A 27451-nucleotide genomic window follows, 5' to 3' on the forward strand; every position below is an offset into this window, starting at 1 on the left:
TCGATTTTTAAAATTTTTTCTTTATTGTTAGATTTTTCTTCTTTTTATTTTTAATCTGATTAACTATTTACGTCGCGCTTGATCACTTCATTTGACGTGTCATCAATATATTACCATATTATTATATTATTTACGTCTTTAACAACGTAAAACTACAATGTCGCTTGATTCTTCAGATATTCAAATACAATACAAACATATCCTATAATATTAACTTTATTTTCCACATATGTATAATATAACATAATAATCATGTGATACATTTTTTAATACATCGTCTATTTTTCCACTGTGATATTTTGTTCGGAAACAGTGTCACTTGTCCTGGGAATTCGTGTAACTCCGTAGAAGTGAAATTGCCGTTGATGTGAGTTACATTGTTCTGTACAAAGACGAAAGGCCGTTGAATCGAAAGATCCCTCGTCTAAGTGCCAGCACCGCTGGTTCTTGAATTCCCGTTGTTGCAAGTATGTATCCCGAAGAAGACGCTTGCGCCGACGCATCGGGCAGCGAGCTTAGGACACAAGCGTCACCTTATTTCAACGCGTGGAGAGATCGTCGGCGGACCTGAATTTACATATACATACGAAATATATTAGCATATTACTTACATCAAAACTGTGCATTTAATTTATTATTTTCTCGTTACATATCATGCATAGGATATTTTTCGAAGCGATTAAATTCCAACGTATCGTAGATCATTTAATTTCATTCGTCACTTCTCGAAGATAACAGTCGAGTTCCGATGTTATGGACCATTTCCGGTGCTCGGAATCTCACGCGATTAGATAGTCAATACGTACCGCTTAATAACGGTAAGATTCATCGACGTACCCGGATAATTTGCGTGAGACGTGTGTCAGTGATTACATATGGCCCATCGGTATTTGGGTGTCCACGCGATTGTTACCGGACGCAAATGTCTCTTCTTCCAGATCCCAGACCGCTTTATCATCGAATTTCTCTTCCTCCAAAATCGAGCCGCAGACCGACACGTGCATAAGGTGGCCTGTGCAACATGAAGGAGTATCATCGCGATTCAACGGTATCATGTTGCACGACTAATTCTGAGGAGCGAACCCGAAGAGCGACCCCCGATTTTCTAACATCGCTGTCTCCAGAATTTTCCGATTGTGCAATAGATAAGTAAATAAATAAATAAATAAATAAATAAATAAATAAATAAATAAATAAATAAATAAGTGAATATATATATTCATTTGTTTGTGTTTATATTATATAAATTATAGTATTATTTTTGCATCATGTATGCTCGTGTGTATGCAGGACATCCCTAAAATACGCGATTAAGGGGTAACATCTGAGTGAACGGCTGAGAACACAGAGTAAGTTTGGGAATTTTTTGTAGTTAAATAACAACATAGATGGAAAATTAGTTTGAAGGCCTCTAACGTGCATATCTTAAACTTACACAAAACAATTTTTTGTTATTATTTTGTCTCAAGATGGCGGCGCTGAAGTTCTCCAAGTAAAATTGCATTTTTCTCATGGATCCCCGCGGCTTGCAGCAGAAATGCCGTATACTTTCAAAAAGGACAAAAAGGCAAAATTTTTGTTAATCTATATTAAATTTGCTAGAGAAGTATACACGTATATGTTAAAATATTGATTTTTGTAGAAATGATGAACATTAGCAAAAAAGTTTCAGTTTTATCCAAGAAATTCAGTGAAAAAATATTTACAATAACAAAAGTTTCAAACCGATCGTAAAAATCATGTGTACTTCTCTAGAAAATTTAGTTTAACAGCTACTGTAAAAATTTCGAGTAAATCGGATGAAATTTGTTAAAGTTCTGCTGCAAGCCAATTCGAAAAACGTGCTTTTACTTGGAGAGCTTCAGCGCCGCCATCTTGAGGCAAAATAATAACAAAAAATTGTTTTGTGTAAGTTTAAAGTACGCACGTTAGAGGCCAATTCAAACCAATTTTCCATCTATGTTGTTATTATTTAACTACAAAAAATTCCCAAACTTACTCTGTGTTTTCAGACGTTCACTCAGATGTTACCCCTTAAGCTATTATACTCGAATATTGTAGAATGTTAATTTCATTGATCTCACCTACTATGTACACACATGTAATATAATACACACATATAATACACACGCACATATACACTGAATATCGGTGGCGTTTATCGATGGTCGCTGCGCTAGCAACCCTTTCTTTCGCGCGCGCCGAGGATCGACGCGACTCGGAAATCGATTACGAACATACCTGTTATTAATCCGGAAACGATGGAGATTCCCAGGGTGACCACCAGCGCCAGTAATTGAAATCCCGCTTGCTGATACGCCGTCCGATCGTATCCCGGCGATACGTCGTACATATTGTCCCGCAGCTCGGCGAATTTCTGCCCTGAGCTGGGCGCCCGCGCTGGGAAGATCTGTCGCGAACGCCGGCATTTAATATTGCGGAGGCACTGGCCATGAGGGATGGGGAGAAAAAACCGCCGCGGTCGAGAGGGTGACGCGCGCGAACCGAATGACATTAATGTCCGATGTGTTTTGTATTCTTTGCTCGTCCATTGAAATCCCCCGACGAGGGAATGTCGAAGTCGCGCTAATTTTTGAGACGCAAGCAACCGATATCGGAAAAATTCGCTCGCTCGAACGTCAATATTAATAAAATTTGTCTCTAAGATGCGAATAACATAACAAGCCAGATACCATTTATATATGTTATTATCATTGATTTATACTTCTCCGCTTGCATTCTCGACTTTCGGTGACTTCGGCGAGACGTTTCACGTCTCGTTTAACATGTTGACTTTGATTCAACGAATCTCACACGCCTTCGTTGTCTACGTCGCAATTCTTGTTGTCACACAAATATCTGATATATATATATATATGTAATAATAATAAAATATTGATTATGATTAAAAGCACACAGAGAGAACGATTTAGTTGAATCTAACAAATGTTTATTTGGAATAGTCGAAATAAATTTTTTGATTGATCGAACAAAATTTTGTTTGACGCAACAAAAACATTTCGTTGGAACCAAGCTGCAACGAAATATTTTTGTTGCGTCAAACAAAACTTCGTTCGATCAATCAAAAAATTTATTTGGACTATTCCAAATAAGCATTTGTTAAATTCAACAAAATCGTTCTCTCTGTGCAGCGTGACTAAAGTGTGAATAAAGCAACGATGGAAGTTGATACGCGATGAAAGCACGATACGATAAAATTAACGATCAAAGTACGATTAAACCACAAACGAAAGAAGAGCGATTAACGAATGATGAAGGCAATGATTAAATTACAACGGCGGATTAAAGTACGATTAAACCGTGATAAAAAGTAGAGCGATTAAAGAATAACGGAAGATCACTTCAAAATACGGCTGAGATAATGAGATAAAACTAAAGTACACTGTGTTGGCAGTTTACTCTATTATGCCGCACCGGGGAAGAGGTCCGCCGATGGGTCCTATGAAAGTCAACGTGTTAATAATAAGCCTCGCGGTATATGACGACGATCGAGCGACGATGAAGCGGAACGCGTTCGCACGACCTACATAGGTGGCGGGGAGGCCTTAAACGACTATCACTTCTTCATCAGTTCGGCTCGGTAATTATCGCTAAAGTTTACTCGGAAATTCGCGATCGCCCTACCAACTAACGTCGCACGTCCTCCCGCCCGTCCGCGTCCCGCTTGGTAAATGTACTTTAGAGAATTAATTACGGCAACGACCGGACGATTAATTCGCGCGACCGAGTTACGTACGTCGTACAGGGAATAATCGTAAACGGCTTCGGTCGCAATGACCGCCATAAGCGCGCCGAAAACTCCAGCCAGCACGCCAGGCATCCCGTGCAAGTTGTGCACCCCGCAAGTATCGTGGATCCGCAGGTGCTTCTGTATGATCGGCTGCAAGGAAGAACAACGTGAAGAATATGAATTTGCGCGCATCGTCTGTAACATTCCCTCCGGTCCACCACCCTGGACTATCGTGTATACCGAAGGACAAAATACTTATCAGAGAAAAGAAATAACAAACATGTTTGTACTCGGTGAGTATTGATAAAATATTTGCTCAAATTCTAGTGCATTTTTATTTAAGTAGAATAAATAATTGCTCTTTCATAAAGAGAGCTACAAAGTTTTAACAAAATGTAAATTTTCTGATTTGAAGGAAAATATTTTCTCAGTGTGAAAATATTCATATCAACATAAATATTCACAAAATATTCGCGTAAATATTAGTATAAGTGGATATGTTGTTAGTATCTACCAAGTAAATATCTTTTATTTTTTAAGTATGTTTCCTCTGGTGTGTATATTTTACCGGCGTATATTACATATTCCGACGGTTAATTACAAGTCCCGACTGTGAGACATTAATGCGAAAACGTCCACAGTCGCGGTAATTTTCGCGTCGCGACTGAAATTGAGTCGCGCTGTTGCGTGCGAATCTCGAATGTCAGTGACCCTTGCTAGTCAGTCGTCCTGATAATGAAAGAGGAGCGCGATAGGAAAATATGATTTAATGAATTAATCGAACAGTTTTGTTCGCTTTTTGATTGAATCAGTCGCATACATGTCGTAGAAACAACACTACTGATAATATTCTGTTATTATAACGTTGACGAAGGATCACGAACGACGACGGCAATCACTTTCGTTCAATGAATAATTTATTCCCGTCAAATGCAATAAAGACATGAATAATATATCAAATCAGATTTTTCGACCGGCTCAACGTATGCAACGAGGAAAGATCAGAAAATAATAATACGACAAAATCCCGAGATTATCGGCTACATAACGCATTATCGACCAGCACTCCATTTGTGGAATACTTCTTTATCGAATAAAAATATAATTATATTATATTAGTTAGTAATTTTTATTTGTTTAATATATATTTTAATTAATATGTAATTCCATCTTGTATGCCTACAGCGTTCCCTTAATCAGGGGAATTGGGAAATTGGAAATTCCCAATTGTGTCTACGTTTTCCATAAGAGGAAAAAATAATTTTAATATTAATCTAAGACTTCTAGGAAGTGAATAGATCCTTCAATGTTATGTTTACACTTTCCGCTTATAAAAATAGTTTCATTATTAATCTAAGACCTCTGAAAGAAATAGGTAAATCCTTCGATAAAATTTAAACTGATAATTTCACGAAGATTACTCACGAAACAATGATGTTTATTTATTAGATTTGGTTTTATTATCAGGTCTTATTTGTAAATATTAATTTATTATTATAAATTTATAATGTAAATATTATTTAAATATTATTATGAAATATTATTTAGTTTTATTATTAGGTTTTGTAGATTATTAGGTATTGTAGATTTGAAACGTTCATTTTTTAGGCTTTTATTATTATTAGATTGAAGAATATTCGTGCTTACCGTGAGGTATTTATATCCCAGCACGCTGATTATCCCGGACAAAGCGCCGACGGCCAAAGCTCCTATGCCTCCACACATCATACCTGTGTGCATTAGAGAGAGGGAAAAATCTCGGTCTAGCGCGATCATCAAAATAGCTCGACTCGTCGTAGCTCACAAAGATCGATTTTTCGCCCTTCGATGACGAAGACGCAAAGCGAAGAGCAATCATACCTGCGGCAGTGCCAATGGCGACGCCGCCGGCAAGGGTCGAGTTTTGCACGTGCACCATGTTGAACTTGCTGTTGGAGACCAACGCGGACACGGCGAATGCGGTCACGCAGCTGGCGGATATCGACAGCAAGGTGTTGATTATCGCGCGCTGTTGATCGTCGCCCGTCAAGCCCGCGCTGTTGAATGACGGCCAAAACAGCCATAAGAACAGCGTACCTAAGGAGCAGCGCGCGCGATCGTCAGCTTCGCCGACCTGTTCGTCTTCGGGGAACGAGGAGACAACAAGAGTTGTTTCCACGTTCCGCGAGTCACGGACGATTCTCTCCCGTGGCTCGACGAGAACGAATTTTCGCTTGAACGATTGAGGTTTTATTCATTTATTTTTTTTTCTTTAACACGTTAATTGCCGCTCTGAATTTCACCGATTGTGCAAAAATTCAATTGATGGTCAAAGAATATTAAAAACACACACACGATAATACGATAAATAAATGTAATTCGAGATGCATTTCCTCTCTTCATTTTATTGCCTCTCCAATGGCCGCAGAATAAAATGTTCACGCGCGATTAATTGTATTTTACATGCTTAATTTAACGAGACAACGCGGCGTTATCTCAGCAGCGCAGCATTCAACATCGTCAAAAGAGAGTAAAACAAAAAAAATCAACACACAGAAAACGCACTGTTGCGCGATGAGAAAAAAGACAAATAAATCTCGCTTGACGTCGCCTATATTCTCGAGATTTACGGTTCTCCTGGAGATTCGTTCGTAGGGAAATCTGAACGTATTTCACCCAACAGCCCATTGTGAGAGCATAAGCCGTTTTCTTGAGAGATGACAGATACTTTTCGCACTTACCGATCATGGCGAATATGTCCGACTGGTAGGATGCACCCTCGAGCTCGTGCTCCTTCGGCTCCTTCTTCGTTCCGAACACGTAGCTGACCGCCAGGCCGAAGTACGCGCCGAACACGTGCACGAACATACTGTCACCGGCGTCGACCACCTGCGAGACACATGAGTGGCGCGATTTAAACGACGAACATTCACCCTCCGTCTCCTCTCGCAAAGAGGGACGACGAGTGGAGTAGAGTAGAGTAGAGTAGAGTTGATATTTATTTGCCTTGGGATACTCCACTTGGTGCACATATGCTTGACGCATGATAAAGTACGGACGGGTTATAAGCATGTAATAACGATTCATCTGGAGAAAACAGAAAATAAAGCGAATCGCGTACATACGTTTATCTAAAAAAAGAAAGCAAATACTATATCAGGAGCAGAATTATTATAATTTCACACGTAATTTCATACCTAATTCATACCTAATTCTTATAATTGTAAAATCATAGGTGTGTTTTAATTATATATGTGGTAATAATAGTAATAATGAAATGACGAATAAGATAAAAAAGTAAAAATTAAAAATATGCGCACATTTATTTGAAAAAGAACGCTATATCTCGAGTAGAATTATTATAATTATGTAATGTAATAATAATAAAAATTGTATCATCTTTTATTTTTTATACATTATCGCCTTAATTGCAGAATTATAGAGAATCGTTATAATTATATATAATCGTTATATCGTTATAATTATATATAATCGTTATATCGTTATAATTATATATAATAATAATAATGTAATAAAACAGAGAGGAGGATAAAGTCAGGCGAAATGACAGTTGTCTCCAAATGTTTCGTCTGCCAGAAACAATCGCTGCCGAAGAAACGAACGAACTCACCATGAACATATGCTCGCCCACGAATTTGTTGACGTTGAACATGATCAGTTCGGCGATCCCCATAAATATCAGCTGCATGTAGGTCGTCTTGCCCAAGAGCGCTCCCATGGAGATGAGCGGCGCGGCGACGGCGACGTCCGCATCGAGCAGGCTGAGAGCAGAAGTTGCGTCGCGCCGGTGTCCAATAATTAACGAGGGATTATTTCCGAAGCGCGTCGGACGAACGGCGTGGATCATGCAGACGGAATATTTGATGATAATTGAAGCAGCGTTAATAATTAAACGGGAGAATCGCGAGTGCGCACGATCTGTATCCACTGGAGGAAGATTCGCGACGCGAGACGATGAGAGCGGATGATGGACCGGGGCGATGATTTTGGCGCATTCCGTCCGTATCAATCCCACCGCAGTCAGGAAAATCGAAAGCAAATATCAATCGACGAGTTTGTTTCGCCGGCAGTTCATCTGCTATTTTCGATAATAGTTTCGACACTCTCTTCTTCTCCCAAATCCTTGTTCTCTCTCGCTCTCTCTCTCTCTCTCTCTCTCTCTCTCTCTCTCGCTCTCTCTCTTTCTCTTTTTCTTTCTCTTTGTCCCCCCTTTTATCTCTAATCTACTCCATTTTATTTTATTCTACTCGTTCTCTCTTCCCTTTTCTCATTTTTTCTCCCCCTATCTCTTTCCATCTTCCGCTCCTCTTCCTCGTTTCCTCCTTCTTCTCTTTTCACTCTCGCTGTTTTCTTTTTCGACCAATTCCACACGGCGCGCCCTGGGGTAGTTATCGAATCACATATATGTTTGCACGGTGGCCGCGAGATTGCCGCGATAAATGTTCGTAAGTTAACCACGGGTTTACTGTTCGTGATTTTTGCGAGAGCGCGCAGCGCTCGAAATTCGGTTAATTTCGCGGGACAAGAGTACCGCGTTTAATTATGCACGATCGCTCGGACGCATCAGGCATATTATTTCAGATGTATTATTCACCGCGGGATTTATCGTCGCGGATGACCTAATAATGCTCCAGGAGATTTCGATTTGCAAGCGAGAACGCTCGCTCGGGGAGCTCTTCCAGCCGGCACGCGCGCTCGCGACGCGCACTGAGCGACGCGTAAAATCGCGAGCCTCCTCCCGAATTATAGATCGCCCCGCGGACAGAGGGGGAGAGAGAAAGAGACGCGGAGAGCGCGGGATTAATGCGGAAAACAATCGAAGATTTATAGGCGCATGCATATGCATGTACATCTGCAAATGTAATTCCGATTCCTCGAGCGCTCCGAGAACCGCATTCTCCCCTGAGTTCTATCGCGAATCGAGTCCGAGAGTTTCGAGTCTCCAGATACGAGAACTGTTTGTGTACTGGCGCTGTCAGTGTAAATTCAGTGCTTCCCTGGGTCCGGCCAGCCAGATATCCATCCGATACTCAAATTCGCGGGTACTTGGGAAAAAATTATGCACTAGAAAAATGAAAACCCAAAAAAAAGTATTCTATTTGTAAAGTGATTTTTCTCATAGTCTCATATTCTAAGCGAAGCCTTTTACAGAGAAAAGATTCCCCTCTCGATAAAGCGATTAAAGTGAACCATTCATCTAAAATTTATTAGATATTATTCTAACTGTTTTCCTCTTATTTCAAGAGAATTTCCTCTTATATCAATTAATTTTCCTTTTATATGAAGAGGAATATGTTGATTTGAACGTCGGCTTCTTTTGTTCATGCTTTACCTCTAGACATGAACAAAAAAATAATCATGTGCTCGTGGGTCAGAATATTTGGAACGCTTGTTAAAAAAGGCATGTGTGTTGCTGTAACATATAATGTAGATAATTTATCCATATTTGATCAAATGCAGTTTATAATCTATTTGATTAAGAAGTTGAATAATATATTCTTTCTTTTAACTATGTTTCATACAATTGGTTATGATAAATATCTTTGTAACTATAAAGTCCATAACAAAATCGATTGGATATTTATTTGTTACGATGATCTTATTTCATTCATGCCTACTTGTAGAACTTGTAGAACTGGAGCTAGAAGTGCATCTATATATATATATATATATATATATATTGCTTTTTGCTATACATTATAATAATTTTTTCAAATTAACTAGTGTAACCAGTAAGAATAAGTAATAATCCTCTTAAAAAACGATTAAATAATTTGTATATAAGGGGGAATTTATATTAAAATCAATAAGATTTGCATTATATATATATATATTTATATATATATATAACATATAATTCCTCTAACTTTAAGAATAATGTGTTTATAATATTTTCCTCTTAATCTTAGAGGAATCCTCTTAGGAGGCCATATATAAGAATAAAATCCTCTAAAATTTAGATGATTTCGCTTTCCGAAATTACTTTTTTTGGGTGTAATGTATCAACAGCACTGAGATGTGACTGAAGCGCATTTTCCGCGTTCGAGATTGTCATTGAATATTATTGATGATTGAAACTGTAATACTGCTACTGAAGTTAGTACTCGAGTCATCAATATAACGCATCAGTGTACCATATTTCCAATAATATCGCTCTGAATCTAGAATCAAGAGAAAATGTCAATAATACCGCTTCGAAGATTTAATCCAATTAGACCGCTGTGTCGATACATCGCTTTTTCTGCGAAAATTTCCCCTCTATTAAAATCCGTGGCTATCGTACGAATAACGGGCTATTTGGCAAATTTGCCTGTCGATACTCAAATACGCTATTTGACACTTAAATCCGTGGAAACTACCAAGAAATTATTCAACTCCGCGCTCAAATTCGCAAACGTTGCCCGGACACCCAGTTATCCACTCGATGCTGAAACACTTCACAGAGTTGCTGCTCAAATTAACCGAATACTCATCTGCCTCTTGTTCTCAATGCTCACAGCGGCTGATCCGGAATCAGCTGATTCCATCGTTCGCTTTTCTAAACGTATCACCCACCCGCCACTGATTATGTTACTCGAGTACCTAACCCGGCCAGACGTAATCGTGTACCGTGAAACGCCCTAATATCACTAACAAGAACTCGAGAAGGAAGCGCAATTCGCACATTCCCGCGCCTCGGAACTTCCGCTTCCGCGAGCACGAGACAGAGGACAGGGTGAAGGTAAACCGAAGGAAGACACTGACCTTTTCAACGAGAGATAAGCCTTGGCGCCCGTCAACGTGTTCGTCACGCCGTTGCAGATTAGAGCCACCTGGACGAGCACGGCGCCGACGAGGAAGGTCAAGCCGGCCGCGCTCTGGCCGTAACGCTTGAGGAACGTCATGAGGAAGCCGAAGCCGACCCAGATCATCACGTGGACATCTTGATACACTGTGCCGTTTTAACCGGTGCCGCAGGAAGGTTGGGGGGAACCAAACAACAAAAGCCCTTTTTATAAGCGACATGCATGCACCTTGCGTGCGGTTAATGAGCGAGCGTCTCTGCTCTTGTCTTGCTTGCTTTGCTTTGCTTTGCTTTGCTTTGCTTTGCTTGCCCGCCTGTCCCGCTTGCTCGCGCGCACGAGCAGTTGCTATGTTAATCGCGCGTTAATTGACCGTCGCGATCGCTTGATCGCGCCGATCCGCAGCTTCGCGATTTTCGCGTCACGGAGAATCGCTATGATCGTTGCCGTCATCTCTTTATTACGCGAAGCGAGAACGACGCGAACTACGGCTACACACTTCCGGTTTGTAACCCGGAATATTTTTCTCTCTCTCTCTCTCTCTCTCTCTCTCTCTTTCTTTCTTTCTTTCGAATTTTCTTTGCCCCTTCTTTCTTTTTTATCTTTTGCATTTCTCCTGTCTGTTTCTCTCGGCTTTTCTTTTTTCTCTTTCTTTCTCTCTCTCTCTCTCTCTCCTCTCTCTCTCTCTCTCTCTCTCTCTTCTTTTCCTCTCTCGTTCTTGCTCCCGCGTCTGCTCTGATTGGAACTTACGTGGTGCATACGTGATCGGCGATCCGCTCGAATGCCCGTTGAGACTGAACGCGTAGATATTGGCCCTGTTAGTCGCGCTCACCTCCGGCGCGTATTGGAACGTGACGATAAAACCGCACAGCAGCATGCCTTCGATCGCGAGGAGCACCATCGCGTGTACCAGCGCGTAGTTCCTCATGTTTCGTAATAAGGAACTGTTCATTACTCCACCGCGTTTTGGACTCTTGCTTCGCACGGCATGGGAAGGGATCGGCGATTCGCAACGATTCGATGGCCGAGTATCGCGAGCAGATCTTTCGCGAATGCCAAGAGCGGGGACTGTCGCAAAAATGGCGGATTCATTGTGTATAGGCGCGATAGTCATCGACAGGTCCCGTCGAGAATAGCGCAGGGAGGTCATGTCAGACAGGTTGAGTTCGGCCAATTGCCGGTACGGCGAAGAAAAGCGCGCGAGAACGGTGGAAACGAGAACGCATAGCGTGTTTTACAGCGCGGGGTATTGTTATTCCAATGAGCGGATGACGTGTCGTCACCTTTATCGTACAACTGATAAACACGCGCGATAAAATTCTTTTCATTAGCGGCTTAAACTTTCGATCGTACACTAGAAAAAACAATGTCTAAAAAGCAAAAACTCACATTTATAAAAAATTAATAAATATTTTAAATTTCTGTGTAAGATATTGAATAAAATAAAATGTGAAATATAAAACAAATATATGGATATAAAAATAAAATACATTAATATATAGATAAATTTTAACAAAATTAAAATAAATATTTTGCAATATTCTAGGAGATTTATTCGGTAGATACCGAATAGCATATTTCGTTAAATCCAAATTCTTTTATCTAGATAGAAAAAACTATTGCTTCTTTTCACGAAGAAAGCTACGGCTTCAATCAAATAAATATTCTTCTATTTGAAAAGCAATTTCGTTTATGTAAAAATACACATACATTGACATGAGTAAATATATTATTAGTATTCACCGAATATTTATTAAAATTTAGATTTTAATTTCATTTTCTTCCTTCAGGGTACGGCTCGAAGAAGCGATTATCATACACGGCGCGGAGTCATCGCGGAAAGTTCGCATTTCGCGGGACTTCAAGGAGCCGTCGCAATATTTTCTTTTTTATATGCGTAATCATATCAAGTAGGACAATATGATATTCCGATATGATCGTATTAAATATTGACACGCAGTGTGATATTAATTGAAAGGACACAATTGTTTAAAGTGACACAACGGGGTTACTTCGCTCAAGATAAATTCCACCGTTTCACATCATAGACTAAAATATGTGAAATTTAAGTTACCGTGTGCGTCCAATACCTTGCCAGCTCTCTCCTTACTCCGCTCACTTTTTTGGGAGACTCCTCGATATTATTACGTCGTATATAAATCCCATAAATAGAACTGGAGATTAATCTCGGCGGAGCACTCGCGCGAGCCGATGAAGATTCCGCGCGATCTTCGTCGAAAGTTGCTCCATCCCTCGACATCGGTCACGTCGCGAGCTCTCTCAGACGCAGTGGCGAACATCGCGCGATTGCGTGGCGTGGTTATTGGTATTATTGGCGTTATCAGCGCATACGGAGCATTATCTCGGTGCCGACATTAGTGAATCCCCTAATCATGTTCGGGCTGTTACATGCGGCAAAGTAAACGCACGAATCCATGCGCGCGTAATTCGCACGGTCGCGTTAATTAATTTCGACGAAGACTCGCGAGATAAATCGACGGCCGGCCCGTTGCACCGAGCGAACCGACCGACGCGTCGTGTCGCGACCATTATTAATAGCGAATCGCAGCTGTTTAGTGATGTTCGGCCGTGTATCTGAGAGAGAGAGAGAGAGAGAGAGAGAGAGAGAGAGAGAGAGAGAGAGAGAGAGAGAGAGAGAGAGAGAGAGAGAGCGGTATATATTAAGCTCGTTATACAAATACCCGCGGATAAATCAATCGATAACGTGACACGCGCGGTGGGATAATTGGCAATAGATAGGAATTAACTCGACGCGGCTCGAACCGTCGGCGTCGCGGACGACAAGGAAAAATGTATCGTTCCCCCTTCTCTTCCTCGCTATGCGTCGATTTGATCTTTTTACCTCCCGTCTCGTACTGTTCAATTCTTCTTTCAGTTTCAGTTTCGTACGTAGATAATGACAAATTTTAGCAAATTTCAATTAATTTTAAAGTAACTAAAATCTATTATTTGTACAATTGGTTGTTTCTCCCTTTTAACCGCTTGTTGAGGGTCGATCTTTCGAAAAATTTAATGTCTGTTTAACTATTTGTAAATTGGTGAGCATTTCGTGTGCCTTTTATTCTCTCCTTTAGAAAGACTCGAGAAAAACGAACAGCGCCAATGTACTCTTTGCTTTTCAACGGAATGAGTCAACCCTTTAACTTAATTGATAGCACAGTGGCATAGCGGGTTTTAAAATCGACGATGGGGAACGAGGGGGTTTATTTATCGATGTGGATTCGTCGACGAACTTAAGGCTTCCCGCGGTCACGACGAAAGCACGCGCGGCGTAATGACGCGCCGGTGCTTCGTTCGGTATTTTGCTAACGAACGACATCGTTGTCGCGCTTTTGTTATTCAATAGCGCCGCTATTTATATCCCGCCGCGCGATGAGAAAATAGAACTTATCGCGGGAAGAAACGCAGCGGGAAAAGCACCTTATAACGTCGCCTCTGTCGACCCGGCGCAACTCACCGGCGAACTTTTCTCTTCGCCCACCCGCCCGTTGTGGTACTGTCGCGAGAGAACACAAGAGATACGTGTATTTATTTCTCGCTCTCTCCCCCCCCCTCCTTCATCTCTTTCGTTCTTGCTCGCGAGATAGATATAAATATGTGACGTTGTAATTCGATTTACTCACTCGGATAAATTCGCAATGGGTCGTCGTCTGGTTTCTTGTCCTGGGCTTTGCCGGCGGCGGCGGTGATGCCTGCAAGTTTGATTAGCATTTATTTCAGGCACGAACGGGAGAATTCTCGACGGCTGAAATTCTCTCGGTTGCCGTCGTCGTATGCGCGATTTACCGCAACTTTCTTCCGCCAACGAGGAGAGACGCGCACGGGCGCGATTCCGCCTGAGAGTGATCCGCGGAACTCCGCGGAAACGCGGAGACATTCGTCACAAGAAAAAGCGCAAAACGGCCGAAAAGAAGTAGGAGGAAAGAAAGAAAAAGAAGGGAAGGGAAAAGTAATGCGAGAGATTCGCCGTTTTCTCTGCGATTCTTAATCTTTAATCGTGTTTCCGCGGAATCTCAAGTTCCTCCTTCCTTATTCTCTTCCTCCTTTTTTTTCTTCCCGCCACGCACGGTCGCCGGATCTTCTTTGCGCGAGAATTAAATTTACATTCCCGTGCGATTCGTATTACATCGTAATACCTTTCCTTGATCATACACACATTTCACACGTACACACACATGTATCCGTAGACGCAGTTCGCGCGATGCGAGGATAAGCGCGTTCGGAAATTCGGTTGGTAGTTGCGCCATAACATTCGTAACCATTAACTGCGCTAACTATATTATTGCGTAACTAAGGCGCGCACGCACACCTCCGAGAGGCGCGCGTGTGTTTCGCATGGCCGCCTACGTATCACGCACGTACACGTGCGTACACGTGCATACACGACGGTCGTTATGTACCAACCTGTGTGATTTCTGTGCGCATTAACACTCGCTTCCGGCCCGTACGTCATCAACGTCCCCATTAGCACGATCAAGACGATCTGGATTAAAAACAGCCACAGCACCTGCTGCTTGCCGGAGACCGACGAAAACATTCCCTGCGAAGGAGCAGAGGACAAGGAGAAGAAGAAGAAGAAGAAGAAGAAGAAGAAGAAGCAGACGTCAGGTCTTTCATTCGTATCGTTCAAACACGCTCGACGCGATTACGTACGCTATTCGTTCTTTTGTCACATGAATTATTTTATGTATTTTATGTGTTTCATTCTCTCGCTCCCTGCCTTGTATATATCTCCGATTGTTGAATCTGTGGGCATATACTTTGACTTTTCCCAGCTGTATATAATATTTATGCGACGAATATTTTCACGTCAAATATTTATACTTTTTATTATTTAGGCGTTCCGCAGACATTGTCTATTTGCGATTGACCATTTGCAGAAAATTATGTTTCCAGCAATTTGAATATCTTAATAAATTTGCGACCGTGAATGGTGCAAAGATAATTTAACAGTAAGATTTGATTGCACAAATTCGTTATAAAGTTTATTATGGATAGGTAGAAAGGTAATTTAACAGTGACATTTGATTGAATACAAATTCGTTATAAAATTTATATTATAGATAATTCTAATTAAAATAATTCATGTGAATAATTCATAGAAACAGTTATTATCGAGTATTATTTTGTCGTCCAATGTTATCGGGTCGTTGCGGTAAATCGTTTTATCATTTTTTCGCCGAGTTTCGCTGTGCCAAATAAAAATCAACGAGATTCCGTTTTATTGGAATTGTGAAAAAGTGGAGTTAGTCAGTTTCGAGGAGAATCAGCCAGTCAGTCAGTCAACAAGTCAGCTAGTCAGTCGATAGGTCAGCTAACAGGCAAGGTCTATTGAGCTAACAGGCAAGGTCTATTGAGATCGAAACAGTTTTTAATTGTTGAAAAATTATTTCCAAGCTCCCACCGAATCGAGTTTTCGAGCTCGCTCGGCGGGAGAAACGAGTCCCCTTCGCCATCGATTTAATAATATTTTTCGCGATATCCTCTCGTCAATCTATTTATAATTAAATCCTAGAATATCTTTTCATTTAACCTGGAATATCTTTTTATTTAACCTGGAATATCTTTTTATTTAACACCCGCGAATATTTATGGATACATTTATGTTGCGCCGGTTATACCTTCATTTATCTCTATCGCTCGCACTCGCTTGAGCGCGTCAATATTTGTTGCGATTTACTACCGTAAACGGAATTTATCATCACGAGCGATCAGATATTGTGTAATACTTTTAATCACGGCGCTCCTCCCTTTTTTCTCGATTCGACGGCGCTGATCGATCCTGTCAATAAAGCGAGTTAACGCGGAACAAAGCTGCCGAGGCGCTATCTCTTCACTCTCGCTCTTAGAAAAACAGTTATATGATTATCGATCCCGATTCGTTTTTAACATCTATTCATGATGATGCACCCTTAATAATCGCGCGCAACACGCGTCTCATCGGGCCGATCACGCTGGAAGGAAAATAGACAAATAACCCGATCCGTGTGAATGTCCCATGAAAAATAAATAAAAAAGAGAGACTCGTTGAAATAGCCCGAATCGAGTTAAACGAACTCGATTTCAGAGTCGCGCATGGCCGACTAACTGGCCTAATTTCTCCAGTACAATTTTTATTTCAGCGAAATACGTTCCTCTTGTTTATTTGCATGAAACGAATTAAAAATCTACTCCAATATTATTATAAAATTGGCATCTTCGGTCGCGTTTCCTGTCTGATTCGCTCAACCTTCCATCGCAAGTAGAGTCACAGTTCGCGATCAATTTTCGGTGATTACTTTTGCTAATTGAAGGAACGTCTATATGACACATAGCAACTACGTTTCAACTACGATTAAATTCCGCAGTTCCAACGTCCAACTGCCGCGATCCGATGCGATTGTTACTCCGGTCGTCGTCTCGAGCGTAATTTGCAATTGCGCGACCTTGAAACTTTGTTCCTCTCGCCTGATTTCTTTCCTCTCAGGCTACATACCACCACTGGTAAAAGATATTTCAGCGTGCGCGTATACCGTTACTCAAACGAGAAATAAGAATCAAATCAACAAATTAAACAAAAGATCAAATAAAATAGAAGAACATCCAGTATCGATAAAAAGTGTACACTAATGGAGGAAAATATAAATATATCCATCGAATGCGATACCTCTCCCATGGCGTGTCGGTAATCGTGAATTCACAGCGCGCGAGGCACCTGGTTTCCTTGGTCTCCGCTCGCGCGATCTTCCGCTTCTTGCCGCTAAAAGCATCGCTTTTTCAGATCGCTACCTCACCGTCCACCATCCGGCCGCTTGGATATGCGCGCCGGAAGGCACCCTTCGCTCGTTCGCTCGCTGAGCGCGTCTCGTGCGCGTCGAAATTCACCGCGGAAGAGGCAACCACGTGAACGAGGGCGCTGTCGTCCCGGGCCCGGCGACGTCGACGTTCGCAAATTGCATCGTTACAACGGTCCGCCGCGAGGATGACGTATTAAATTAAATCGTCATCAACGCGACGCGAGAACGCGGCCTGGGGCCGGACGGGCGGGTGTGCGGCGGCGATGACGTCGAGAGGCCGCGAAAACAATTGATAACGATGGCGCGCGCGATAAATACACGGGAACACGGCGGGCCATCCGCGATAACGGATAGTGCAGCCGGCTATCGGGCTCGGATAGTTTGCCGCAGCGCGAGCGAGCGAGCAAGCGCGCACGTGTGCGTGCAAATATTAACTTTTGTCGTTCGAGCGTGCCGTTTAGAGACAACGTTTATCTGATATCGACGAATAAATCATCCGCGAGCATTTCGAGCGGGCGCGCGCGCGCGCGAGCGAGCGGCCGGCGCCAACTTTTCCGCGCGAAATTCGCTTCGGATCGATCGGCGAGAACGCGAGAGCGAGAGCGAGTGTGTGGAGTATGTTATCGTCCTGGGACGTTGTCCTCCGAGGACGTGAAATGATCCGGAAAATTTAATGAAGCAAATTAAGCTCGGTTGTGTACGCATGACACCGTGCAAATTTTACGACTGTGACGTCGCCTCAGATTAAACACGATTAGACACGAATAAGACTCGATGTGATTCTGAGAGCTCGCGCGCTACCTTCCTTCTGGGCGTTGGATTTATTTTCACAGAGGGAGAGAGAGAGAGAGAGAGAGAGAGAGAGAAGATTAACTTCCGCCATTTGAGGACGTGCTCTTTGAGGACGACGTTTATCCAGTATCGACGAATAAATCATTCATGCGCTCCCGCGCATTTCGAGCGCTCGTTCGTTCGCGCAAGCTTTTCTCCCTCATTACACAACGTGAGAATGAGCGTGAAATTTCCACGGATCGCGGCAAGTGAGCGAGTAGCGCTTCTTATTGATCTAGGCTACACCCTTTGAGAACATACAGTGATTACAAAACTCGACATTGACTGACACAGAGATTAAGGTCAGTCGTACATCTAGCGGCACGGTGCAGTTGACGCTCGAGGAGTTTCCATTCCAAAAGGAAATCGCGCAATCTTCTTCTCTGAGTATCGAGATTGACTTTTTCTTTCCACAGAGAGAGAGAGAGAGAGAGAGAGAGAGAGAGAGAGAGAGAGAGAGAGAGAGAGAGAGAGAGAGAGAAGGAGAGAGAAAGAGAAAACTATTCCGTCAGTTCATTCGCGACTGCACGCAGTGCTGCTTTGCATTACGCAGCGTGCGGAGAGTCGGAGGCGCAGCGAACGTCAAACGCATCGGCATTAAGGGAATAGCGTATATCCGTTGGGGTGATTTAGCGGCGACGTCAGCGAGGTCAGCGAGCGAGCGATCAAGCGGAGCGAGCTAGCCTGGCTAGCGAGCGCGCGCGCGCGCGCGCACAGATCGAATCGGATCGGACGCGACGTCCCGCGCGTGGGCGCGTAATTGGATCGTATACGGAATAAAAGGATAAACAATATCGGCCATGTACCGACGCGAATTGTCCGATAAAACCCGTTTCCGTCAGCTCCATCACACGCGCGCACGCGATCTGTCCGCATTGAATGCATCTCGCGAAACGCCGAATCCGCGACCGGGACCGACGTGTGACGCCACGCTCCACGGTTCGTCTGATCGCTCTTTTTCTTCTTTCTTTCTTGCTTCATTTCTTGCGCGAGAGGCAGAGAACGGTTGCCTCTTCGGCGGAGGAAGCTGCTTTACGGCTGTTGTAAAATTCGTGAATATGATCGGTGTTATACTCCAGACCCTGGCTGAGTCTAAGTGAGCGCAGCGCCAGGGAAATTCACCAAGTTTACGACAGTTGCAAGGTGGCTTCCTCCGCAGCCACTGATCGTTGGACGTGAAAACAGAGCGAATCGGCTGCTCCGCGAGATCCCTTCGAGTGAAATTCCACTCGAAAAGCAGAGTAACGCTCGAGTCACTCGAAGTCGAGCGATTTCTCGCTCGCGCCGAGTGAATTCTTCCGCTGTGAATCGTCGAATGAATATTTTCGCTGGAAATTGAAGAACGAATCTTGGCGTGGTGCTGTATACCGTCGCAGGAACAGATTCGCTTCAGTCGCATAAAATATTCACCACGGACTACGCATCCGTTCGTTAAGTTTGAACGTTGAACGTTCGGCCCGGCGATGCCGAGTGGCGGTATTTTCGCTGCCGCCACCGGTGAGTGATCATTCGTCCCTCTCACTGAATGTAGACAACAAAGTCTCCTCGTACGACGCTTCGTCTCTCGAGAAAGTTGTCTCCGATGACCGAGAGAAGTGAGAGATCTTCCCTCGAGAGAAACTGAGAGCAACGAAACGAGAGAAATGAAAAGTACCTTACAAATTATTCAAGCTCCTTCAAGCTCGAATTACCGGAACTCGAATTTAACGCGCTTTAGTAAGGCACCGTCGAGATACCTCGGAGAAGAACACGGAGGAAAGTTACGGTCAGGCGGCGGAATCCGTGCCGCCAGCGACCCGTGCGAATTTCGCGATGACGCGACATTCGCGCGCTCCGCCCGCGCGTCATATCGCTTTAGCGCATCGCCCGCCGATAGATCGAGCCGATCGATCGATCGGTCCAGATCAATTGTCCAGGGTCGCCGTATCGATCGCAGGCGACTCAGCTTGCGTTTCGAATCGGAGATCGCGTGACGCGCGACGAACCTTGCAATCGCATACATGCATAAGTGATGCGCCGACCGCTTGTTTACTCGGCATCTCCCTTACAACGCGCTCGAATCGGAACGAACTCGCGCAGCTTCTCCGACGACAATCGACGTCTCGTCGCGCTGCGTATCGACCGTGTACACTCGATTGCAGAAGGGTTCGGGCACGTTTTTTCCGAGTTTGAGAAGTTAGGTGCCCGGCAAATGCTATCCGCGATTGCGAGCTACTTGTGACAGCAACCGAAGTGACGAGATATGCCTGTTTCGCTCTCTTTCAGCTTGGTTTCTTTTCCCTCCGACTCCGAGTTATATATGTTTAACTCTTACGACAAGAAGCGCGAACCAGTTCAGCTGAAAAGAAGAAAAAACAGATCTAGCTTGTGAGACATCTGGCATCACACTCTGAATGTAAATGTGTTATTTCGACTTCTTCTTACACGTTTCTTGCCGTTTTAAACCACGTGACTTAAAGAGCTCTGGTCTAATTGCACGCTTATGCGTACAAAAATGAAGCACTTGAATTTGTAGTAAACTACCACGGAGAGGATTCAAAAAAGTTTAAATATTTTTACAGCATTCTTACCCCACCATCCTTACTTCAGACAAGAATATAATAAATTATTATTTCTGTTGAGTAAAAATTATATTTACATATATTTCTTACACCAAAAATTTATACTTTTTCATATATATTAAAAATTATACGTGTATTTATATATGTTTTTCTTATCTAATGGATAACAATTTATTATGCTTTCTTGATCTGATGAATAAAAATATTGCAAAGATATCTAATGTTTTTGCAGAAATTTTTTTTATTAAATAAAAATTATATATATGTATATTTCTTATTTTTCCGATAAGAAAAATAATAATAAAATGAAATAAAATAAAAGATTAATGTTTACACTGTGTACTGTCTCTTTGGTTGCTATCAGAAGCGAATATTGTGCAAACTCGTCAACAGTAGCTTATAATAGTGGCAACTTGGAGCGTCCCTACCTTCATTGAGATAAGAAAGGTACGTGAACCGTTCTGCAACCGCGTGTAGTACGTTCTACCGGAAGCTTACACGTCGACTTTGGCACGGCGTATCGTTCGTAGCGGGCGTTTCCGCGAATATTTCAGGGAACGACGTTTCTCGGCGAACGGGAAAAATCGTTTGATCCCGGCTTCGAAACGACGGCAATTCTCTCTTGAACTCTCGGCTCTCTCCGAGCAGAAGTCGGACCGCGTCCCGTCGCGCGCGCACACGCGAATTGTCGCAAACCGCTCTGCGCCGTTTAAGCGTCGGTACTGAGGGTCCGGCCGAGTTCATCGGGCCGGTTTATAGGAACCCCGGGGGTCCGTACAGCGGGGAATTGCTAACAATTGTCGTTTTTACATAATTCTACGCCGCCGTCCTTGTCCGTCGGGTCTTGCTTGCGCGGCTCGCAAGATGAACGGCTCTTTCCAGAAATAGGAGAGGCACAACGAGATGCCACCCGATCCGCGGATTCAAGAGCGCCGCGGGACCATCCCGAGCTAAAATTAATGTCCACGTCAATCTTCATCGTGCGCCACGCGTAATTCAATCCTCGGTACAATCAATCGTTTGAAAAAATTCAGTTTGATCGTTACGTAGAATAATCCCGGGTGGGATAAAACGTTTCTCACAAAACCGTAAATAAAAGGAATGAAAAAGTGTTCGCGCGCGCGTTTGCGGTTTGATTATTATGTAACAAAAATTCCGGGAGAGACAAAGCGCTCTTTGTGAAAAAGAATGGAAAAGGAACCGAGAAGGAAACATGCTTCGAATCCTCCATATCTTCGATGTCTCTCTAAATCATATATCAGAAATCTATCAATTGTTTTTCTTTTATTTATATACCGATATATTATGAATTTTTTCTATCGGCACAAAGTGGAAAGGATGAAACAAGTGATGAACGTCATCCCTCGCCTTGGTATTGGATAGACGGCGGAGAGACGATAGATGATGGAGTTCAAAATAAGATCGCGGCTTCCGAGTTGGTTGTAGGATTTTAAAGCGAGTTTTCAAGAGAAAATCGACCAAAATCGTCGTTCCGTCGTCCTCTCCAAAGCTGTCTTAGATCGAATGTTCCTCCGCGGTTGTATCTCTCGCGCGCGATCCCCCTTCTTATTTCCTCGGAAAGTAATCGTTTACTCGAAAATAGATGACTTTAAACAAGAGATACGTCCCATCTCAGAGCGGCTCTTCCATTCTTGCCGAAGAATCGACGCGCGTCTCCGTCTCTGCTGATATTTCTCTAAATTAAACATCACTTCGATCGCGAAAATCTCTCTATTTTCTCTCCCTCTCCCTCTCCCTCTCCCTCTCTCTCCCTCTCTCTCCCTCTCTCTCCCTCTCTCCCTCTCTCTCTCTCTCTCTCTTTTTCGCTTTGTCGCGATAAAGCCTTGCGCGAGCCAGTTTGCGGGCGGATACAAATGAATTTTTCACCAAACCGATATCTCATCTTCCCGTTCTTTCGTCGGTGGGCGGCGGAAGAGTCGAGTCGCGCGACGGTGGGACCTCTCGCCGTCGTCTCGGCCGCGCCCGGCGAGAGAACGCTTAACGATTTTCCCGTTCGCGAATTTTCGCCGCCGCTGAAACGCGAAACCTCTTGGCCGCCGGCAATTAGCGGGGCTAATTGAAAGTGGGACGCCCGGGAATGAGGATTTATTGTGCTCACTCTCGCTTCTCTGAACGTTAGTGACAACGACTACTACTACGACGACGACGAGGACGTAAAATCGGGATGGACAACAGGGTTAGAGGGAGAAAGAAACGAGGAAGAAAAAAAGAAAGTGTGAGAAGAGGGCCGAGGGAAAAAGGGAGGGAGAGAGGGAGGGAGACAAGACAGCGGAAAAAAGAGGAAGCCGGAGGCCGGCTTAGGACGCACCAGCAGGCTCGAGTAGAATGGAATTTTTAATTAGGCTCTCGGGGACAAGCTGCCATTTACCGAGCCGTGATCTGGCCGAACGGGACGGTAATATCCTAGAGAAGGATTGTGCTGGAGCGAGCGAGTATCTTTCACGTGATATTTCTTCGGTGGCGAGCGCAATCGATCGATACGCAATGTAAGTATTTACGCAAGAAACCGTCCGGATAATCGGATGGTAATAATAATGTATCATTCCGCTTCCGGCTGCGCTTCGAATGTTTCCTTGCGCCCGAGAAGAATTATCAGAATGCGCTCGTGCGAACGTCACCGCACGCCCCTCGGAATCCTGCCGAGGGGAATTCGATCAGCGCGAACGCGGACGGACGCGGGAGATATTAAAATGATGATTAAGTCGGAGCTTCCCGTGGGACGCATATTTCGGGGTTTTATTATCGATACGTGACGCGTGGGTCAAATCACGATGGCGAGCCGTTCGTAATCTAGAAGCGGAAAATTGGCGACCAAAATTATGATATAACGTGTAAAAAAAGTGTACATGTATATTTATTTACTTTATGTATAATGTTTCATGTACCAAACGGGAAACTGGTGATACAAAACAGAAGAAGCGATGATTCTATATGGAAAAATAAATAGAAATTGCGCAGAATGAAATGTTTTTCACACGACGCTTCGTTTTCGAAAGAAATAAAAATTTGAATACTCGTTCAGTGTAGTACTGCGAACGTTTAATAACCTTACTCGTTGAATAATCCATCTATCAAGATGTCTACGAGTAGGATATCGGTTTCGGTAATAATTAGCTGCAGGAGCATTAGCGTCATATGCATCCAGCACAAGGATCGTGTCGCTTTACTGCTGATTCCTGTGCGCAGCCATATCGATAGAAGGATGTATATATACACACGCGTATACACTTCATTATAATTTATACACATATACAAGGTGGCTCAAAAATTTGGAAACGGCCGAATATCTCGTAAACAATGTGTTTTAGAAAGAAAAGATATCCTAAAAAGTAGTAGAGATGTGCGAACTATTCGAATTCGAATCCGAATAATTCGAAAATCTCGAATCGCGAAGATTCGAATACGAATCAAATATATTAGCGTTTGTGCGTATCAGTTATAAAACGGGCCATCTGGGCCTGTACATTTGAACCCTTAACTTATTTTTAATTAATTATTAATTAATAATGTTTAATTGCCGTAATTAATCTAACTTATAATTAATAACTTAATTATAAATTACTATAAATATTTAAATATTTTATTTTAAGATAATATTACAATATTAATATTCCTTTTCATATTAAAATCTTCCATCATTATTTGCATTTAATTTAATATTCATGTTAAATTTTTTAATGGTTCGATTCGATTTGATTCGAATTCGAATGAAATTTTATAGATTCGTTTCGATTCGAATCCGAATTTAAAAAATGAGATTCGATTCGATTCGATTCGACATAAAAATTCTTGATTCGCACATCTCTAAAAAGTAGTAAAATTTAAAATGACGCATCCCGTGGCAATATCGGTTTGACGACGAATGGCGTTGCCAGGATCACGTCAAGGTAAAGACAAACTTTATTTTTTTAATGGAAACCTTTATTTTTTATTATATATTTTTGCAGCTGGCATCGGGACATTTTCAAAAAGTATAATAAAGCTCTAGTTCGTTGAATGCTTTTCGTGTTATCGTTTGATAAATATCAAGTACCGTCAGCATTAGCGTTATGTAAGAACAAGATATAAAGATGCACTTTATTCTTTTAATGAAAACTCTTATTTTTTATTACACATTTTTGCAGCTGGCGTCGGGACATTTTCAAAAAGCATAATAAAGCTCAAGTCTGTCGAATGCTTTTTAAGTTATCGATTGATAAATATCAAGTACCGCCAGTATTAGCGTTATGCAAGATGTATTATGTGGACAGTCGGATTTACATCTCTTGTATATGTGTGTAGACGTGTATGCGAGCAGAGATAAGGACACCACGGTTCGGCACTCCCGCAGTATTTAATGATTCCAAACCCTCTCTACTGTGTACGTAAGTGTGCTTTAGTTGAGCGAATGCTCGTTGTCGTCTATCTACGGCTTGACAAAGACCCAAGCGTTCATAAAAATTGCTTAATATATTTAGTAACAAGATTTGAGTGACAAAATGTGACAAGCTCATTAATAATAATTATTTTGTAAGAATGATATCTTTTCTTTTTCAACATTCTACGGATGATTTATTTGTTTCGTTTATTTGCTTGTGCTGTACATATATACGAATATATATATATATATATTTTTTTTTTCTTGTCCAGCTTCGAATAATAATCTCCAGTTTTCCCAATCGCGTCGATACACGCGAGGAGGAAAAAGCGGAGAGCATTCGCCGGAAAAAAATCAACAAAGAAAACGAAATAACTTGAAGCGCGTTCGCGTGCTTTGCACTTTGCTCAGACGGTCGATACTCCACTTACCTCTGCTTTGTTCAACCGCTCTTCACGAAGATACGACGAAGACGTTGGGCGGAATACGCTCCGAGTTCAGGGCGATCGCCTGTGGAGGAGTTCGTGCGGAACAACCTAACGCATCACCGAGGCGAGACTTCTTCGCTGTTGCTGCCTCTGCTTCTGCTGCTGCATCATGCGACTACCGGTCACAAAGTTCCTCAGCGGTCTCCGGATCGTCGAATCACGACGTGGAGGGTCATATGACTTCGCACGAGAGACAGTCACGGGACATCCGGCCGCGAGAACGAGCGGGACGGCACTCGGCGACACGAAAGAGCCCGGACACAATGTCGGCGAGGATGAGCACGCAATCGATTGGCCTCTCGGCCAAGGAAATCGACAACCACGATGACGACGGTGGTCAACATGTACCGATGTCATTAGACCGCGCCATAGCCGCAGAAGGAGAGAGAGAGAGAGAGAGAGAGAGAGAGAGTGAGAGAGAGAGAGAGAGAGAGAGAGAGAGAGAGAGAAAGAGAAGCAAACAAGTCGCGATTCGTGGCCAACGGCAACGGCAATCGCGAAACTCGCTCGACGCAAGGAACGGCTCGTTTGTGATATCGAGCAAACGGAAAAACAAGGACCGGAAGGTAGGAAAATGAATATTTGGATTCTCTGTTTGTATCTTTACAAAAGGAACGTCGGAGAGCACTTGCACGAGCATATTGATGTACATTCAGCGTAAACGTCGGATAATTTATTTGTTTTGTATTTGTTATAGGAATATATACACGTAAAATTAAATGCGTAAAATGCGTAAAAAAATTAGTGTCAAATTAAATATATATATAAAAAATATACTTTACGGAGCAAACCTTCGCGCAATATTTCAATGGTGTATTCTGGTAATTGATCGGAATCAAAAATCTTGATACAAAAATTTCAAGAGAGAATTTCACCATTCGTCACAATTTTCCAACTTTCAACATCGTATTGTATTTAACAATATATCTTTGTAATTAAACTTTTAATTAAGTTCTTACTTGAGTACAATCCACCTGAGAGAAAAGCAGCTGGAAAATGTAACTTTCTTATTCATTTGTTCTTTCCGTTTCTTCATTAGTTTGTGACTCGAAAAATATTGATGTCTCAACATTTTTATATTGGGATTTCCTACTTCAATTAAACTCTAGAACACGTTAAAAACATAAATGTCCAATCTCGGAATATCCTGTGCATACAATTTTTTGCATACAGACGAATGATCATCTCTTGTTTGGTCGTACAAGCGGATGTCTCTGGCTTGCCATGTTTCGTTCGTCGAATTTTGCACGTCGCAAATTTTGCAAATCTTACGAAACGCAAGAAAAAAGTGGAATATTTCTGCACGAATCGCTGTGCATTAATAAATATCTGTGAGGTAATATTGATATTTCTACAGAGAAGAAGGAAGGGAAAAAGAAAGACGGAGGATTATCTATTTATTTCGAGCGCTTGCGAACGGCGATCAGATGCTTCTGGTTTACTGCATTGCCGATTAACTTCTTCGTTTGCACGTGCGCGCGCGCACAAGAGAGAGAGAGAGAGAGAGAGAGAGGAGTTTCCAGTTGTTCCTGTAAATTAGAGGAATATCTCGCGAATTAATCGACCCGCGCCCGAGCGATCTTACGAAACGGAAGAGAGCAGCGTGAAGAATATTTCCGCTCTCGCAACTCACCAGAATATTTCTGTCCTGCTAAATTGCGGGAATTTCACGCTGAGCGCTCCGGAGTTGCGTAACGATCGTGAACGTGCTTGTCTTACGGATAACAAATTCGAAGGCCGAGATACGGAGAATACGGAAATCGATCCGTTACACTTCGTCAGGCGTAATTATCGATGCGCACCTAACGAGCGCAAACGAGAAAGAGAGAGGAAGTCAGAGTGATTGAGTGTCTAAGAAAGAGA

At 42.6% G+C, this 27451-nt stretch overlaps 1 protein-coding gene and 1 long non-coding RNA gene across 8 annotated transcripts; one reads left to right on the top strand and one right to left on the bottom strand.

The window, feature by feature from the left end:
- Positions 1–472: 472 nt before the first annotated feature.
- Positions 473–25787, bottom strand: Rh50 (Rhesus blood group-associated glycoprotein Rh50). Of its 7 annotated transcripts, none has more exons than XM_025299867.1 (13): positions 21221–21461; positions 17201–17293; positions 14959–15094; positions 14178–14246; positions 10496–10673; positions 7362–7512; positions 6472–6619; positions 5612–5827; positions 5399–5481; positions 3758–3901; positions 2242–2410; positions 838–1012; positions 473–567 (listed from the first exon to the last, which is right to left on the bottom strand). In XM_025299867.1, the coding sequence occupies exons 2-12, from the start codon at positions 17207–17209 to the stop codon at positions 870–872; spliced, it is 1446 nt and encodes a 481-aa protein (XP_025155652.1). In that variant the 5' UTR covers positions 17210–17293; positions 21221–21461; the 3' UTR covers positions 473–567; positions 838–869. The 7 variants fall into 7 exon arrangements, 6 of the variants coding, with proteins under 6 accessions (XP_025155652.1, XP_011148776.1, XP_011148775.1 ...); XM_011150474.3 differs by having other exon boundaries at positions 10496–10682; XM_011150473.3 differs by lacking the exon at positions 21221–21461 and adding an exon at positions 21151–21209 and having other exon boundaries at positions 10496–10682.
- Positions 17456–25533, top strand: LOC112588785 (uncharacterized). The gene is made up of 4 exons (XR_003113047.1): positions 17456–18463; positions 22863–23229; positions 25025–25107; positions 25373–25533. It is a non-coding gene; the product is annotated as an uncharacterized LOC112588785 (long non-coding RNA).
- Positions 25788–27451: the final 1664 nt, after the last annotated feature.

The sequence above is a fragment of the Harpegnathos saltator genome, unplaced genomic scaffold, assembly GCF_003227715.2.
Source record: "Harpegnathos saltator strain DR-91 unplaced genomic scaffold, Hsal_v8.6 scaffold295, whole genome shotgun sequence".
Classification (NCBI taxonomy): Eukaryota; Metazoa; Arthropoda; class Insecta; order Hymenoptera; family Formicidae; genus Harpegnathos; species Harpegnathos saltator.